This window comes from Triticum aestivum, chromosome 7D (assembly GCF_018294505.1).
Source record: "Triticum aestivum cultivar Chinese Spring chromosome 7D, IWGSC CS RefSeq v2.1, whole genome shotgun sequence".
Taxonomy (NCBI): domain Eukaryota; kingdom Viridiplantae; phylum Streptophyta; class Magnoliopsida; order Poales; family Poaceae; genus Triticum; species Triticum aestivum.
In genome coordinates this window covers 8,589,342-8,607,193 of record NC_057814.1, presented here as the reverse complement: position 1 = coordinate 8,607,193, position 17,852 = coordinate 8,589,342, and the positions used below count along the sequence as shown (strand labels likewise).

The window sequence follows — 17,852 nt, the reverse complement described above, 5'->3', positions numbered from 1 at the left end:
GCATGCATCGTCCAGATGCAGTGGCCGGGGGTCCTCCTCCATTTTTAAAAAAAAAATAGAGTAGAGAATTGAGTTGCACTTGGCCCGTTGCGTCGTGAAAGGAATTGACGCAGGAGCGCCTCTTCAGAGCTTTCTTGGCCTGACATAGGCAATACATTCCACACAAAAATTCTTCCTGGTTATGAGATTTCTGGTGTCTTCCATTTCAAAAAAAAAATTATCTGGTGTCGATTTGTTCTGGAGCAGTAACTGACAACAACATCTTGCCTATTCCTGCAGAACAGTGAGTGACACAAGTGAGAACAAGTCTTCAGTCTTCAGAGCAGATGCATCGATGTCTAGCTTATTGTCCAATCGACAAGTTGGAAAATGAAATGATAATGGTACAGGTAATTGTTCGTATATGCAAGTTGCAAAATAAGCTCAAAGCTAGTTTGAATATCGGTATTTCAGTATTTATTGAATGAAAGGGAAGTGTTGTCGACCTAAATACAACATTTCCACACCCTTTCCATCTTTATTCCCTTCCACTGCCTTTTTTCTGAGAAAAATGTTTCCTTCCACAGTTATTTGTACTAACTGAACAATTAGACGTACACCATCTACTCTGGATTGTCTTACGAATATTAAATAAACTCAGAAAAAATAATTCACTGCACTAACGCAATGGCAATGCTAAAAGGATCTTAAGAAACAGTTGCGTATAAGTAAAACAGAGTATTTGAAAGTATATAGAATGAAGGAAATTATAGAAATATCCAATAATAGTGATGTATGGTTGCAAATAAATGAGGGACAGTCTTCAGTCAATATAGCTCTTGGATTCCTTGATCTTATCTCCATTTGCTTCCATCCTCTCTCCAGCAACCACACAACTCCATAGTAGCCTTGGCTAGCGAGAGACCTACACAGGGGCGGCGAAGGAACGAGCAGCCGTACGCTGCTCTTTCACCAATCTGGACAAGATCAAATCTGGACGTTGTGGAGGTGAATTCTCTTCTCAATCCTTGGCCTTGTTTTGCTCTTCTTCGATTGTTCATCTTTGTTTTTTTAGCTGTACAGTAGGCAAAACCCCATTGGAATCTTTGTGTATGTATCAAGAAGTATGTACAACAGGGCTATACACGAGTTATACAAGCTAAGCTATTGTGGAACTATAAAATAGGAGGATTACGAGGTTGTTCATGTTCTGCAGTGCTTAATCTCTCTCCTTTCCTGCTGCAGTTTCTTATTCCTCCGACCTGCAAGATCATGACAGAGTCGCTGCTTCTTCCTCTAGTGCGCGGCGTGGCCGGCAAGGCTGCAGACGCACTTGTTGAGACCGTGAGCCGCATGTGTGGCCTCGACGATGACCGCCGAACGCTGGAGCGCCATCTGCTAGCCGTTGAGTGCAAGTTGGCGAATGCCGAGGAGAGGAGTGAGACAAACAGGTATGTCAAGAGCTGGATGAAGGAGCTCAAGTCTATCGCCTACGAGGCCGACGACGTGCTTGACGACTTCCGGTATGAGGCGCTGCGCCGCCAGTCTAAGATTGCCAAGTCCACTACCCACAAGGTACTCGGCTACATCACGCGCCACAGCCCGTTGCTCTTTCGTTTTGAAATGAGCAGGAAACTCAAGAACGTCCTCAAGAAGATCAATAAGTTGGTTAAGGAGATGAACACATTTGACTTGGAGAGTTCTGTCCGTAAGGAGCGGCAACATCCTTGGAGGCAAACACACTCAAAACTGGATGACACTAAGGAAATCTTTGGAAGAGATGATGATAAGAAGGTGGTGGTGAAGTTGCTGCTGAACCAGCAAGATCAGCGGAATGTGCAGGTGCTCCCCATATTTGGGATGGGAGGTCTTGGCAAGACAACTCTTGCTAAGATGGTGTATAATGACCAACAGATCCAGGAACATTTTCAGTTAAAGATGTGGCACAGCGTGTCCGACAACTTTAATGTCGTTGCTCTTTTGAAATCCATCATTGAGTTGGCTGGAAATAAAAGATGTGACATGGCTGACACCATTGAGCTGTTGCGAAAGCAACTTGAGGAAGTCATTGGCCAAAACAGGTTTATGCTCATGCTTGATGATGTGTGGAATGAGAACGAGAGGATGTGGGAGGATGATCTGAAGCCTCTTTTGTGTTCTGTTGGTGGACCAGGAAGCATAATAGTAGTCACAACTCGAAGCCATAAAGTGGCCTCTATAATGCAGACCCTTCGACCCCTCAAGCTAGAATGTCTGAGTGAACAAGATTCATGGGAATTGTTTGCACATAAAGCATTTAGCAATGGTGTAGAGGAGCAAGCAGAGTTAGCCCGCATCGGAAGGCGTATTGTCAATAAATGCGGGGGGTTGCCTCTTGCTCTCAAGACAATGGGTGGATTGCTGAGTTCAAAGGAAAAAGTACAGGAATGGAAGGCCATCGAAGAAAGTAACATTGGGGATAATGATGGAGGCAAATATGAGGTCATGCCCATACTGAAGTTAAGCTACAAACACCTGTCCTCTGAAATGAAACAATGTTTTGCATTCTGTGCAGTTTTTCGCAAGGATTATGAGATGGAGAAGGATAGGTTGATCCAACTATGGATGGCAAACTGCTTTATTCCAGAAGAGGGAACAATGGATTTAGTACAGAAAGGAGAATTCATTTTTGATGAGTTGGTTTGGAGGTCCTTCCTCCAAGATAAGAAAGTGGTAGTCAAATCTGCAATCCATCATGGTGACACACAATATAAGACAGTTGTATGTAAAATGCATGACTTAATGCATGATCTAGCAAAAGATGTCACAGAAGAATGTGCAAGTATAGAAGGATCGTCTCAGCAGAAAGCATTGTTAAAAGGTGTTTGTCACATGAAAATGTCAAAGGCTGAATTGGAACGAGTCAGTGGGTTATGCAAAGGCAGAACATACCTCCGCACTTTATTAGCTCCATCAGAATCATGGGAGGATCATAATTATAATTTTCCAAGCAGATCACACAAGGATATTAAGGAGTTGCAACAGGTATTGGCATCACTAAGAGCATTGCATTGCCCCCCTTCTCCAACTGTCATTTGCAAGGCCATAAATGCAAAACATTTACGATATCTTGACCTCTCTGGGTCTGACATCGTGAGGTTGCCAGATTCAATATGTGTGTTGTATAACCTGCAAACACTGAGGCTCATAGATTGCAAGGAGTTGCAACAGTTACCAGAAGACATGTCAAGATTGAGAAAGCTCATCCATCTTTATCTTTTTGGTTGTGATAGGCTCAAAAGTATGTCTCCAAACTTTGGTCTACTGAACAACCTTCACATATTAACAACATTTGTAGTGGATACCGGAGATGGCCTTGGGATAGAGCAGCTCAAAGATTTACAATGCCTTAGCAATAGTTTGTAATTGTTGAATTTGAGCAAGATAAAGAGTGGCGAGAATGCAAAAGAAGCCAACCTCAATCAGAAGAAAAATCTAAGTGAGTTGTTCTTCTCTTGGGACCAAGAAATAGATGATGGGCCTAGAGATATTGCATGTAATGTGGAAGAAGTGCTTCAGTGCTTAGAACCTCATAGTAATATCCAGAAATTGGAGATATGTGGATATGGTGGCCTAGAAATATCACAATGGATGAGAAAGCCTCAGATGTTTGACTGCTTGAGAGAACTCAAAATGTCTGATTGCCCAAAATGCAAGAGTATCCCTGTAATATGGCTCTCGGTCTCTCTAGAGATTTTGGTCTTAAAGATGATGGATAACCTGACAACATTATGTAATAACCTTGATGAGGAATGTGGAGGATGCATTACCCCTCTGCAAATTTTCCCTAGGTTGAAGAAGATGAGGTTGATTGAGTTACCAAGCCTGGAGATATGGGCAGAATATAGTGTGGGAGAGCCTAGTAATAACCTGGTAACATTCCCAGTGCTTGAAGAGCTAGAGATCAAAAATTGCCCCAAGCTTGCAAGTATTCCAGTGATCCCCAATGTCAGCAACTTGACAATACTTGGAGTTCACAGTATTGCAGTCGGTTCAGTTATTATGTGTATCCATTTAGGCTCCTTGCCATTTCTCGTCCGCTTAACTCTTGGGTCTCTCGAAGACAAACCCATGTTGCCTCTAGACGCCCAGCAAGGCCAAAGTGAAATACCTCTTGAAAAACTTGTGTGGTTGACTCTGGAAGGCCCCAACAGCTTGGTCAGAAGCTCTCGATTGTCCAGCTCACAACTTATGGTTTGGAAATGCTTTTCGTTTGTGGAAGACCTGACGATTGATGGTTGCAGCAATCTTGTCCATTGGCCAACAGAGGAGCTCTGGTGCTTGGATCGCCTCCGCGTTCTGTATATCAAACGTTGTGACAACCTGGAGGGGAGCACTTCATCGTCTGAGGAGGAAACCCTTCCGTTGTCCCTGGAGGAATTGATGGTTTCTGAGTGCCGGAGTGTGATAGCGCTGCCTTCGAACCTTGGGAATCTGGCCGAGCTGAGGAGTCTCTTTGTGAGAAACTGCAGCATCCTGAAAGCGTTGCCTGATGGGATGTGTGGCCTCACTTGTCTTAGGGAATTGAAGATTTGGGGTAGTCCAGCTTTGGAGGTATTCCCGCATGGTCTCCTGGAGCGGTTGCCAGCCCTCGAACGCTTATTCATAAATGGCTGCCCGGAGTTGGGAAGACGATGCAGAGAAGGTGGGGAGTATTTCCAATTGGTCTCCTCTGTCCCACGTAAGTGGATATCACCAGCTTGATTTTTTGATGATGGTGCAAAGTAAATCGGCAAAAGCATGAGCGCCCTGGTAAATAACCAATCTCCCTTGTGTCTAAAACTCTAGATAAATGTTCTCACATTGAATCCGGTGATAACATGATGGATTCGACATATCTGCAGGTCTGAATCTCTGAAAGCATCCGTGGCATGAAGGAGGCAATGGTCAATCTTGCCGCTGTGCGTGCCGTGACCTGGAGGGCCAACCGCCGTCCTCGTCAGGCCTTATTCGGTTGAGGTGGTTTTTGAAGGAGAATGACAGGGTTTGAGGGGGATTAGAACCCCTACAAGTCAAAATTCTCTCCAATCCACTCCAATCTCCTTGAGAGGAGGATTAAACGAACAAGGCCTTAAAAGAGGAAGGAGCAGAGGATGCACGCTGTGGGCCGACACATCAACCAGCAGCAGAGGGTCTCTCTCTCTCTCTCTCTGCGGAGGGATTAGCGGCCGCAATGGTCATTACTTCTCTCTCTCTCTCTCTCTCTGCGGAGGTCCTCTGCAAGTAGTATTTCATTTTTCTCAAAAATACATATAGGGAGTATGTAGTAATGCACGAGCTGGTCGTTCCTTCAATCTGAACAGCACAAGGCAGGTGTGACTCCAACACTCTTACATTTCTTCTACCGTACGAATGTATCGCAAGTTAATTGTGCGGCTCGGCTTGATAGCTATTACTGGAACCGGAAGCAGTTTCATAAGAAACTCATTGATAGATATTGATAGCTCCAGCCAATATCAATGAGTTTGCAACGAGTTACAGACATGAGGCTTCTTTTTTTCTTTTTTGCGAGAAAACATGAGGCCTATTTTCAAGTCCGTGCTGTAGATTCCAATCTATGTCTACAACATTGTATCTTCGGTGTGTAGATAATAACTAACAAAGTCTGTGCCGTTGAAACAGGCTTCTTTTCACTTTCATCAGGTAGATAAACATAACAAAGGCCAAGGATTTTCCCTCCGCAAAACGGCAATGTCTGTCGTACTGGTGATGAGACTGTTACACTTGTTCCTACAATGCCAATAACAACTCATGGCAGCAATGGTCTGAGCTCGTTGGAGCCTGACCAAAGCAGATCTATTCATCTCTTGTCAACAACTAATCATCACCAAATCAACTCTTCCGTGGAATCAATCAATGATAGTATTCTAGTGAACTCTAGTACTACTAATCAGGCAGGCAGGCACACACACCGACTGATTGCGTACTGGATCATCGTCAGAGCGTGGCGATGTATGCGTCGGCGAGCATCTTGCCGAGCCGGACCTGGGCCTGCGTGGTGAGGTGCGTGATGTCGTTGGCGAGGGGGAGACCCATGGCGTCCACGTACTTGAGGTTCGGCGCCCGCACCGCCCTCTGCTGCTTCCTCACCAGGTCCAGCCACTTCCCCTGCTTATTCCCCTGCCACTGCGCCGTCGCGATCCCAACCTGTTCCAAGACACCATGGATGATGCATTCACTCACAGAGTTCACAATGGAAAGATCAATGGAGTCGAGACAGACGAACGGACCTGGATGACGAGGAGGTTGGGCAATGCGAGGTCGCGGCGGACGTCCCGTACAAACGCCTCCATCCTGCCGGCGTACGCCAGCGCGTCCTCGCGCCGGAGGGTGTCGGCCTCCCCCTGGAACCACAGCAGCGCGGCCACCCTCCCCGTCCCGGCGCCGGCGACGCGGGCGCGGGCGACCATGCGCTCGTACATCTCGGTGCCGCGGGACCAGTTGGCGATGGGCGTGCCGCCCTGCGCGCAGGGGACGAGGCCCACGACGGCGCCGCGCGGGCAGGCCAGGGAGCGGAGCAGCGCGTGCGCGAACGGCATCCCGGGGCCCACGCCCACCACGTTGCCGGCGTCCACGCCGGCGTGCAGCGGCTCGCGGGCCTCCTCCCAGCGGAGGGACGGGGAGAGGCGCAGCGTGCGCGGGGACGGCGCGCACTCCGGCGGCACCACGCCGTCCCAGCGGTTGCCGACCGTGGCGCCGCCCCGGCCGCCCATGTTGGACTGCCCCGCCAGGATGAACACCAGCGTCGGCGCCCTCTCCGCGCCCCCGCGCGCGCTCACACTCACGGCCGCCGCGAGCAGGGCCAGCACGGCCAGCAGGATGGGTAGAGCTCGCGCTCTCCGGAGCGTCGTAGCCGCCGCTGGCTCCATTGTCTCGGCAAGGTCTGGGGTGACGGCGGGTCGACGAGCCGGGCCCTTGCTAGCTGCTCTGCTCACTGGGTGCCACTGGTTGGCAGTGCTGGATGGATGCCTGGATCCAATCGTGGGGAGATGATATGATATAGAAATGGCACGGCAAGGGACAATGGCCAATCCGCCATGGCGTGCGGTGGTGTGTGATGCTGTCCTCTAGCTTTGTTGTCTGGGGGCGAGGGACTGGCAGCGGCAGTGGCATGTGTGTCTGTCACGGGCAACCGCGCTTGGCTCGAAACAGGCGTCAAATGAGCTGTCCGAGCTTGGACTCCACTGCACAAGAGCACATGACTAGTACCATGGTGCATTTTCTTGGGACCTAAAAAGACTAGTACTGGCGTCGGAGGAACCAAAAGGCAATGCTGTCAAGAGCCAGACAAGCAAAGAGTAATGGGTGAATCAGTAGAATATAATCTTACATCGGCGGATGCTTTTTACAGACTAAGAGCATTTACAGTCGCAGTGGGCAAATCCAGCCCGACGAACGCCGGCCGAGGATACTGACCAGTCGCGTCTCAAATATTTGATTCTACAACCGGACACCCTAAATTCATATTATTACATGCAACGTGAAACCTAATCTAACCGGGGGTTGCTCGGTTCTGCCATGGCCATGTTCAGCGGCCAGCTACGCTCCCCGGAGTGTTGGTCCGGTCGCCGGCAAGGTAGAGTAGGACATGAGACACGCGGCTCACGGGACTCAAGGCGTCGCCGTCTCCCATGCACAACTCTTCCTCGTCAGAGCCCGTAACCCGAACGGTGCCGGTGGATGTCAGATCGATCATTGATCCGTCGTGGGACGAGCCGGCGACTTCCACATGTGGTTGCGGCGTCCGGACTAATGCACCATACGGGTCGCTGGAGAATGTGACTCCACCTCGTCGACGTCCACCGCCGCCTCCCGCGCCCGGTGCCTGGCACGGTGGGCACGCCGTGCCATATTCTCGTCGGACGAGACCATGGTGGGTCTCGATGCTCAGCGCGCCAACAGAGGGGTTGCGCGTCCGCACCGCGTTCGGACACCAGACGAACCTCATCGCCTCCGGTGAGGCCGCGGCGGCTGCCCTAGCGTCGGATCCATGCGCCATTTGGGCGGACGCAATGGATTCCCGACGTAAGGAGTCTGAGCTCTGCCATGCATGGGCCTCCTCCCGGGAGCGGCAAAGCGCAAGCCGGAAGGCCATCTCCTCCTCGGGACCGCGTGAGATGAGCTCGGGTCGACGGATCTGGAGGTAAAGGAGTCGGATCCGTTGCCTGCCATCCCGGAGATGGTCGGAAACCGCGGGAAGTGAGCTCGGATGGCGGAGGGGAGTGGAGAGGAGAGGCGTGAACTGGCTAGGGTTTGGTCCGACGAGCGGATGGGGAGGAATATATGCGAGGTCGGCTGGGCCAGTGTGGGCCGGGTCCGACGTGGCAGGCGTACCCGGGTGCACCCGGGGCCCCCCATATCCACCGCATATTTGGCCTAGATATGAAGGGTGTCGTTCAGCCCAGACGTTTGAGGCCCATTTGAGGGGGTTGTCTAGGTCGAAAAACCGTGGCCGGTCAGTGACTGGGCGGCCCGCCCGGGCGTTTGAGGAAGTTTGGGGCTGCCTGGTTGTAGATGCTTTAATTCTCCCCTGATTTCACGATGCTAAGAGCATCTATAGTCGGGGACACACTAGTGCAGAACCGGGCATTATCACCGGTTCGTAAGGCCTTTTAGTGTCGGTTCTGTAACCGGCACTAAAGTGTGGGGATTAAAGCCCCCCGGCCCCTTTAGTACCGGTTCAACACGAACCGCCACTAAAGGGCCACCACGTGGCATGAGCCAGCGCCGAGGGCGGTGAGACCGTTAGTACCGGTTTGTAACACCAACCGGTAGTAAAAAGGTTTGGGGGTTTTGGTTTTATTATTTATTTTTCCTTTAATTTTATGTTTTCCATTTAATTTAGAGATTGTTTTTACATTATTATGAGTTATTAAATCACTAGGTGAAAGAACCGCGGATTAGTTTTAAGTGGATGGATCCTAAGTGATCAAGTAGTATGGATTATTGATAATCCATATTACTTGATCACTTAGCTAGGATCCATCCAGTTGAAACTAATCCGCAGTTCTTTCACTAAATGATATAACAACTCATCATCATCATCATCATCATCATCATCATCATCATCATATTAATATAAAAACTCTTCCATCATATCATCACTAACAACACTGGCTAATAATCATCATAGTCGTCATTACCACTATTTAATCATCATAGTCATTACCACTATCTAATCATCACCAACACTAGCTAATAATAATCATCATAGTCATTACCACCAACACTAGCTATTTAATCATCACAGTCATAGTGTAGCACATAATCATCTTCAAACTCATTCTAGCCTTAAAGAAGAAACATTTACTTGTACGAGAAGCAAAGATATCATCGAGTTCAACATGGTCATGAGATTGTAAGCGTTCATAAGACCACAAAAGCAAATCACTTTGAGATTAAGTTCAGGACGAAGAACACGGACATGAGAGGACAAGTACTAAGAGCAGGAACTAGCTAATCACTCCTGGTTTTGGAGTATTGACGACAAACTTGGTTGAGGGACTAATGTGTTTGTGAGAATTGCAGGATAACACAGGTAGTAGTCCCCTATTGATTCGGTTTACCTACTAGAGATGACCCCTAAAAATGTGTGAAGACATTGAAGACAATGGTGGTTCGTGAAGACATTCACGATGAAGATTATGACATGGGAACACATTCTTGTGAAGACTTTGGAGTGCGAAGACATAGTTGTTTCGTAGTTTCCTTTTCTTCTTTGTTGAGTCATAGGAACCACCGTACTGTTAAGTGGGGTCCAAGTGAACAAAGTCAGAGTGACTGAAGTGATGCTCAACCAAATCCTATGTCTTCGAGCGAAGACAATGAGAGCAAATTTTATCCAGAGCTGGATGAGTCAGCTTTACTTGTAGCCCAAGTCAAGTTGCCGCGTGTGTTTGAAATCCGACCGTTGGACACGTGTCTGTTCCTTAGTGACAGAGGGTCATTTCAGAAAAATCAGGTCGGGTTGCCTCCTGGCTATAAATAGCCCACCCCCTACACCATAAATTGGTGGTTGCTCAGGGTTAGTGCACGGCTTTTGTCGTTTGAGAGCAACCCACCTCCGAAGCATCTGAGAGAGAGATCCTTGCGAGGACACAGCCCAAAACACCCATAGCCAAAGAGTGTTAGGCATCATTGAAGTCTTTCTGTCCTCGTGACCTGAAGACTTGTTACACTTGAGGACTGTGAATCCTCCAGCCGGTTAGGCGTCGCATTCTGAGCATCCAAGAGCCATTGTGGATCGCCGGTGAACGAAGTATGTGAAGGTTTGGAAGTCTACCTTGAAGAATTACCAGAGTGATTGGGCGAGGACTGGGTGTCCTTAGCTCAAGGGGAATAAGGTGAAGACGCGGTCTTCTGAGTTAAATCTCAGCCTCCCTAACTAAACGTACAGTTGTCAGGGCAACTGGAATTGGTCCACCAAATCCTTGTCTTCACCAAGCAACTGGTTCTATCCTTCACTTCCCTTTACTTTACAGTTTGTCTTCATGAAGTCATTGCTTGCCTGTATGATATGGTTGACTTCACTGAGTGAAGATTGTTTACTGTTTGGCTTCATACTGTCTTCCATCCTGATCCATACTACCTGGCTGTTGATAGTCTTCGTGCTTTCACTTCATTGCATACTTGACAATGGCTTGTCTAGTGTAGTCTACCTTCCGCTCCATATCAATAGGCTCATTTCTATGGTTTGTCTTCAAATACCTCGTGTATTGAAGACTGTCATAAAAATCGCCTATTCACCCCCCTCTAGTCGATAACAAGCACTTTCAATTGGTATCAGAGCAAGATGCTCCCTTGTTCTGTGTGATTCGGTTTAACCACCTGGAGTTTTAGCTATGTCGACTGCAGGGATAATCAAGGTCTCCGCTGCATGCCCTGTCTTCGATGACACTGATTACCCCTACTGGAAGAATAAGATGCGCATGCATCTTGAAGCCATTGACGTCGACCTCTGGTATGTCGTCAAGAATGGCGTCCCCAAGGTCGGTGAAGGTGTCACCGCTGCTGATGTTAAGAGGTTCATTCAACTGGATTCAACTGCCAAGAACATCATCTGTGGTCATCTGACCAAAGGACAGTACGGCCATGTGAGTGCACTGGAAACCGCCAAGAATATTGCCCCTCCTCCTTATGGACTCTTGTACTACTTGCAGGGTTCGATTAGTCCGGGTTGTTGGATTGATTACTAGTCAGGGTTCGATTGAACTATAAAGGCGGCACCGGTGCCGCAGAGTTTGGTCCAAGACTGTTTTCGTACTACTTGCAGGAAACCAACATGCAATTGCCAGAGGCCCAACATCAAAACTAGCATCGTGTTAAGCCCAAAAACCAGGCCCAGTTTCAACTCTTTTCTGAATATTTTAGCTCGGCATTTAAGAAGTTAAATTCAATGACCGTATGCTAAGGCCACAATGATGAGTTACTCTATATAATCCGGTAGTGATGTGAGGGGAGAGAGGAAGAGGTCTACATCACTACACACAAGGCTTTATCGAGTGGGGTGGTGTCAAACATAAAAAGTAAGATGCAACAATGATGGCAAGAGGAAAAATAAAGAGATTCATCAAACGGTTTAAAAATATATTTTTGCGAAAAAATCCATTCAGGTGAGCAATAACCTATATCTGAAAAGTGATACCTGGGCATACGTGGGTATGTAATGTTTTAAAACCGTGTGTGTGCACATGTGGTGGGGAGGGGGCCTGAGTATTGTGTGTTGTTAAGACCTTCAACCCTTTAGATCGTTCTGATTTTATCAGTAAGTTAATTAAAGTGCGGCTCTTCGTCGGGCGGTTTGCACACCCAGCGAACTGATCCATGCATATAGAGGATGATTTTTTGGGGAAGCCGCTGAAGATGCTCTAACTACCACCACATATTTTCAGTCTCGTCCCTAAAATATCTCCTAAAATGAATATAGCCGAACACGCCTAAAATGCAGTTGAAACCATTACATTTTCACTCAAGGTTAAATTATACAGCATGCTTGGCAGTTGTTGTTTTTTTCTTTAAAAAACATGCATATAGCCACAAGTCTTTTCAAAATCTTGTCATGAAACCATTCACTAAAACTCATGCCCTTACTTTCGAAATATGACAAAAGAATTGTGATTGATTAGCTATAGCTTTCACAACACACGACAAGACTCCTGATCGACGCGTACATACCACATAAAGTACTCCCTCCGTTCCTAAATACTTGTCTTTCTAGGCATTTCAAATGAATATCACATACGAATGTATGTAGACATATTTTAGAGTGTAGATTTACTCATTTTACTCCGTATATAGTCATTTGTTGAAATGCCTAGAAAGACAAGTATTTAAGAACGGAGGGAGTAGCATGCATGCATGCATGCTGTAAATGTAGTGCGTATCAGTGGTCCATCCTGCATATATATGGAAATTACACGGGTCATCAGCAGCCATCGCTGAAGGAAGGGGCACCCGCACAAGGGTAGGGTCATGCCCGCGCATTGATGGATGAATTGATAGCGATATAGAAGTTCAGTGAGATATAGTTGTATGGGACATGAATATTAGATTAATAATACGAAAAAAGAAACTACAAGTAAAAATACAAATGACATACTGTATTTTTGATTATTTTTATAGCCATAAAACATTCATTAATTATAAGTAGCATAATAAAATGAGTCGCTTCTCATGCATGGTTGCATGTTGGTGTGTAACACCAACGACAATACCTAGCAGAACGCGACCAACCACGGAAGGGCGTGAGCACCACCGAGACAAGATCGAGCACTAGTACAACGTGAACCAAGCGTTACAACTGATGTGTTGACACTAGGATATGACGACCAGAATGTTTCTATGAGATTTGGTTGTAGAAACATGAACATTTGAGGTAATAATGTGATAACTAAGACAGAGAATACATATGATTTATTGGGTGATAACTAAAACTGAAAATACATATGATTTGTTGTGTTTGATTATTATCCAATAATTGTAAAAAAATATTTTTGCAAGATAATTTTAAAATATTAGGTGAACATAAATAGCATAATATAATGGAAATTATCATGCATAATATTAGTTGAACATCTTGCCCTGGATTTTTCCTATGCATGGATACATGCTGGGATGGGCTTTTCAATGTATGTTACATGATAAGGTGCCAAACTTGAATGTTGAGATAAATTACTTACTTGGAGATATAGAAAATTCCTGAATATATTATGAATCCAGGTTTTTTTTAATATCATGAACATTTTTTTAAAATTCAGGATCATTGTCTGAAATATGGGTACATTTTCGGATTGACGATCATTTTCTAAATTTGGGGAAAAATGAAATTGTGATTGTTTTTGAATTCATGATCATTTTATGAAAGTTCCTGACATTTTCAAATTCGAAAATTTTTCCCAAATTCGCAATCTCTTTTTAAATTTCACGATATGTTATTTAAATTTTAAATTATTTTGAAGCACTGACTTTTTAAAATTTGGATTGTAAGTTAATTGAAAACTGGATGAAGTAATAAAATTGGCCAGAAAACGAATAAAGGAAAAATAATCATTGGCGCGAGGCACGGGGAGAGTGTCCTGGGCCGGCGCGGGGTTGAGGGTTTGACAGCAGACATGGCAGTTAGTGCCTCAGCGGCCATCCACGCAAAACAACGGGCTAGGCACCTTCCATCCCACGTTTGGACGCTTGAGTCCGGGTTGGCCTCTTTAGGTTCACCGCCGACCAAAAATGTCAACTGGTAAAATAAACTTTGGACATATATAATTTTTTGAATGAGGACACCCAAAGGGCATCTTAAATTTGATTAATATCAAGGAAAATAAAAGGCCAGTTGTATTTGACCGTTTATTTAGGCCAATTTTGAGAAGGCCAGTTTTATACGAGGAAAACAAAAGCCACAATTGGATCAGCAAAGAGTTCCATTGTACTTGAACTTTGCACATATATTGAAGAAATGCGCATGCATGCTGCAAAATACAGTTTTTTTTCTAAGATTAGTAGATTACGGTTCACACGAGAGCACGTGTAACACCCATGTGTTACCTAAGGATAAGTAAAATGCATTGATTGTCATTTAGAATTAAATTTTGCTTAACTATCATTTTTCTAATAACTCAGGCATGCTAGTATTTATAAATAATTTTGGAGATAAATATCTCAAGACCAATAGGTGCATGCCAATCATTAGGAGATTTTCGTTGTATTAGAAGATGGTGGGGTATTACATTTGCTTGAGCAATCCACGTACACTTGCATGCATGCATCAATGCATGGCATGCACCACATCCATGGTCTGTGCTCGACGCACTGCATGCATGTAGCATCCATTTAGTCACCCAATTACCGTAATGCATGCACGTAGCCTGCCGACTAGCTCAGTAAGGTTAGCTGCATTTTCTTCTCACAGGCCAGCTAGCTCTTGGGCTGCACTATACTGCCGTCTAGGGCAGTAGATATTTTTGGCATGCGGTGATGAGAAGGCTTGTTGCATGGCTACGTGTCTTTTCCTTGAGAGATAGAATGTTACGTGTCATTCGCTCTGGTTAGAAACATATGCATGCATGAGCTAGTAGGTGCATCGAACCAGCCATTAGGTGAAGCAAAGGGGCACTAGCTTATCCTTTGGAGCGAGCAGGAGTTACGGAGGCAGCTCGACGGTGATTAATGCGTTCACAAGGAGCTACTCACTTTTTACCAGTATATTGGAGACCAGGTGCTGTAGCGTAGGGCCATCGACACACTAGTCAGAGTCGTCTGCTGGAAGAAGAAGTTGGAGCTCTCGCTGGTGTTGTTCCTAGCGACCGCGTGGTAGAGGTACTGCTGGTCAGGCAAGTAGCCGTTCCTTTGTTCTTATTCCGTTGTTGTGCTTTGTTCTGCGACTTGCACTCTGTTTCACTGATCTAGAGATATACTGCTGCTAGTATCTCTTTGCTAGCCACTGTACCGTGATATATGAGTTCTTCTGCAACTGTCCTCTATTCGTTGGCCACGGTACTGTTGAAAAGAAATATGTTCCGGTGAGCAAGTAATCGTCATGATTATGTGGTCTTACGCGGAGACGTGAGGATTACTACATAAGTTTCATCATACCACTGACCTCCTTATTGCCATATCCACATATTATCTATATTGGTGTCACGACCGCAAACATATTGTACCGGTCACGGTTTCAAGTATGGGACTGTTTGAGTTCTCCGCTGGAGGCGATACTTGTTCCGAACAGGGTATCGGTGATGGATCCTTGGGAACGACCCATACTAGTAAGTCAAGTTGTCGTGCCTCAGGGGATCAAAGGGCTCTGCTCTTCTGGAAACCACGTCGTTCTGGTCGAGGCTGTCGATGTCGGAGTACCCCTCTTAAGAGTGTAAAAGTGTGAATATTCACCCCTGTGAGTCCCGGGTAGGGAACCTTGCTGGTCACGTGTGATACCAATATTTTCCTTATACACCGCCGTAAATATTTTCAGTATTTCCGTTGAACTCTGTTCGATATTATATTTTAATTCAGCCTTTACTTTACTTTACTTTTCACCGCTAAATCTTTCCATTGTTGCCGTATCACTTCCTTGAAATTGAATTACACAGTTGTGGTATTCATAACACTTTCTCCTTTTATGCTCTTGAATAAATGCTACTTGTTGGGTATGAATCATCATACTCACCCTTGCTTAATTTCTATTTTTGCAGCCCAAAGCGGTAATGATCCTGAGCATGGCTTTGAGCAGTAGGCGTAGAACGCGTTGGGAGGGAATAAATTAAAGTACTTTAGGAGTTTATTTTCAGCAAGAGCTTTGTATCTCCAGAATAAAGAATACATGCTACATATGTGTATTATTGTGAAATGTTTTAGTTTAGGCCTCACACGTTTATAAGCTTTTGTTTATAAACGCGTGGCGGCTGTTACGTCCGAGTCTTGTTTTGGGGCGTGACAGCACGTGCGCTTAGTCTTCATTTTGAATATCCCATATTTTGAAGAAAAAAAATACAACAAATAACGATCAAGCCCAGCCCAGCCTCGTGAGCCTAACACTGTACTGGTCTATTGGGCCTTTGCTGCCCACAGGGCCCCGCCGTACATGAGTCCATACTCCATCCATCCACATCTCCTCCACGCCCCACTTCGTGTGGTCCACCGTCGAAGCGCCGCCGCCCCTCCCCGTGCGCTCCGCGAGGAGGACTGCCCCGGTTCGCGGCGCCCACTCACAACGGCAAGATGGGGCCGGATCGATCATTGCTTCCCTTTCAGAAATTCCAACCTGCAGGTACACTGGAAACAGGGCGATTTGTTTAGTAATGCATCAATTTTTATGAGACAATCGAGTACTAGCTAGCTGCTTACTCACAGTGTCCGTTTACGAATCGATGATGGCTGGCGGAGCTCTCTGCGTTATCCTCACAGACACGGATTCACTATCTAGTCTGAAGACCACTGCAAACAAAAAATAATACTCCCTCCGTCCTAAAATTATTGTAGACAAATTTAAGACAATAATTTTGGGACGGAGGGAGTAGTAGTCTGAATAAACAATTTCATTTCTCCAATCATTAGAGAGAAAGCAAATACTCCCTCCCTCCCAAAATTCTTGTCTTAAATTCGTCTAGATATGAAACGTTTTTTCCATGGCTCCAGATTAAGTAGTATTGCCATTTAAGCAATTTCGGTATTTATTTATTGAGAAAAGTATATTTTTCGTCTCTCAATTCTTTTGAAAGTCTAGATTTGGTCCCTCAATTTCAAAACCGGCAAACCTCAGTCCCTCAACTCTTCAAACCGGATAACTTTAGTCGCTCGTCTCAACTGACCCGGTATCAGTGCTGACTCAGCGTGGTTTTGACCAGTCTTCGCTGAGGTGGCAAAATTCATCTCTCCTATTCATCCTATCTCTTCTTCGTCTCATCTCTCTAGTAGGCATTTGATCGACCGACTCGCGTGCGAGCCTGCACTTCCGTCACCGGCACCACTTCGTTGTCTGGCTAGGCAACACCAGCTAAGAGCACATTTTTTTTATCAATCAAAGACAATAGGAGAGGCTCCTACTGACTTTTTTTCATTCATTTACACACCAAATACATTAGTAGGGGTACACAGGCACATCCAAGGGGATATCCTCTGACCCCACATCCTTATCATCCAATCACATGGTGAGGGGGTGATAAGGAGAAGCAATACGTTACAACTAGAACAAAGTTACTCTTATACGATGGAGTTTACAAAACTCTCAACGAACCCCACTAAGGAGGGTTTGATTCTATGAGCTAGAAGAGCAAAATCCGTCTTAAACCTTTTCTTCCAAGAGGGGAGCGAGTTGGGAGCTAAGAGCACGTTGCTGGAGGCCGGACCTGCACGCCATGGCTGGTCGTCGACGATGGTCGCCCGGGGCTTGGCATGTCGACACATCGACGATGGCTGCCGACGTTGCGGGGGCGCTTGTGTTCGCCTGCTTCGTCCTCGTAGCTGATGCTCGATGGTCGCGCGGTAATTATCGCCGAAGCGAGAGTCCCGCAGGTTGCTGGTGCGGAGGAGTGTGGGTATGATGGAGAGCACGTGTAGGCGGCTGCCGGATGGCGAACGACTGGACGTAGTGCACCTTGCGGAGGACGGAGGACGGTAAAAAAAAGACGCTGGCGAGAGACGGAGGCGAGGCGCACGACGAAGCAGAACACGCCGTTCATGCGCAGGCCGGACGGGTGCAGCACGACGAGTGGGAGCGTGTTAGTGCACCCCTTGTGGCAGTTGTAGAACATGGCCAGCGTGATCACCGTGCAGGGCTGTAGAGCTCCCACTTGGACTGCTTGTTCCGCCGTGGGCTACACGAGTCGACGACGGTGCACGTGCGC

At 46.4% G+C, this 17,852-nt stretch overlaps 1 protein-coding gene and 1 pseudogene across 1 annotated transcript; one reads left to right on the top strand and one right to left on the bottom strand.

Annotated features, from left to right (window-relative positions):
- Positions 1-1,224: 1,224 nt before the first annotated feature.
- LOC123165684 (disease resistance protein RGA2-like) lies at positions 1,225-5,620 on the top strand (annotated as a pseudogene).
- Positions 5,621-5,672: 52 nt separating this feature from the next.
- LOC123165685 (probable carbohydrate esterase At4g34215) lies at positions 5,673-7,027 on the bottom strand. The gene is made up of 2 exons (XM_044583375.1): positions 6,249-7,027; positions 5,673-6,165 (listed from the first exon to the last, which is right to left on the bottom strand). Exons 1-2 carry the CDS (start codon positions 6,885-6,887, stop codon positions 5,956-5,958), a joined length of 849 nt encoding a protein of 282 aa, XP_044439310.1. The 5' UTR covers positions 6,888-7,027; the 3' UTR covers positions 5,673-5,955.
- Positions 7,028-17,852: the final 10,825 nt, after the last annotated feature.

Bases quoted from the DNA above. Each gene is read 5' to 3' on its own strand.
- LOC123165685 (XM_044583375.1), bottom strand. From the start codon at position 6,887: ATGGAGCCAGCGGCGGCTACGACGCTCCGGAGAGCGCGAGCTCTACCC. The intron at 6,166-6,248 runs GTCCGTTCGTCT...GTCTTGGAACAG, and splicing joins CCAACCTCCTCGTCATCCAG to GTTGGGATCGCGACGGCGCA.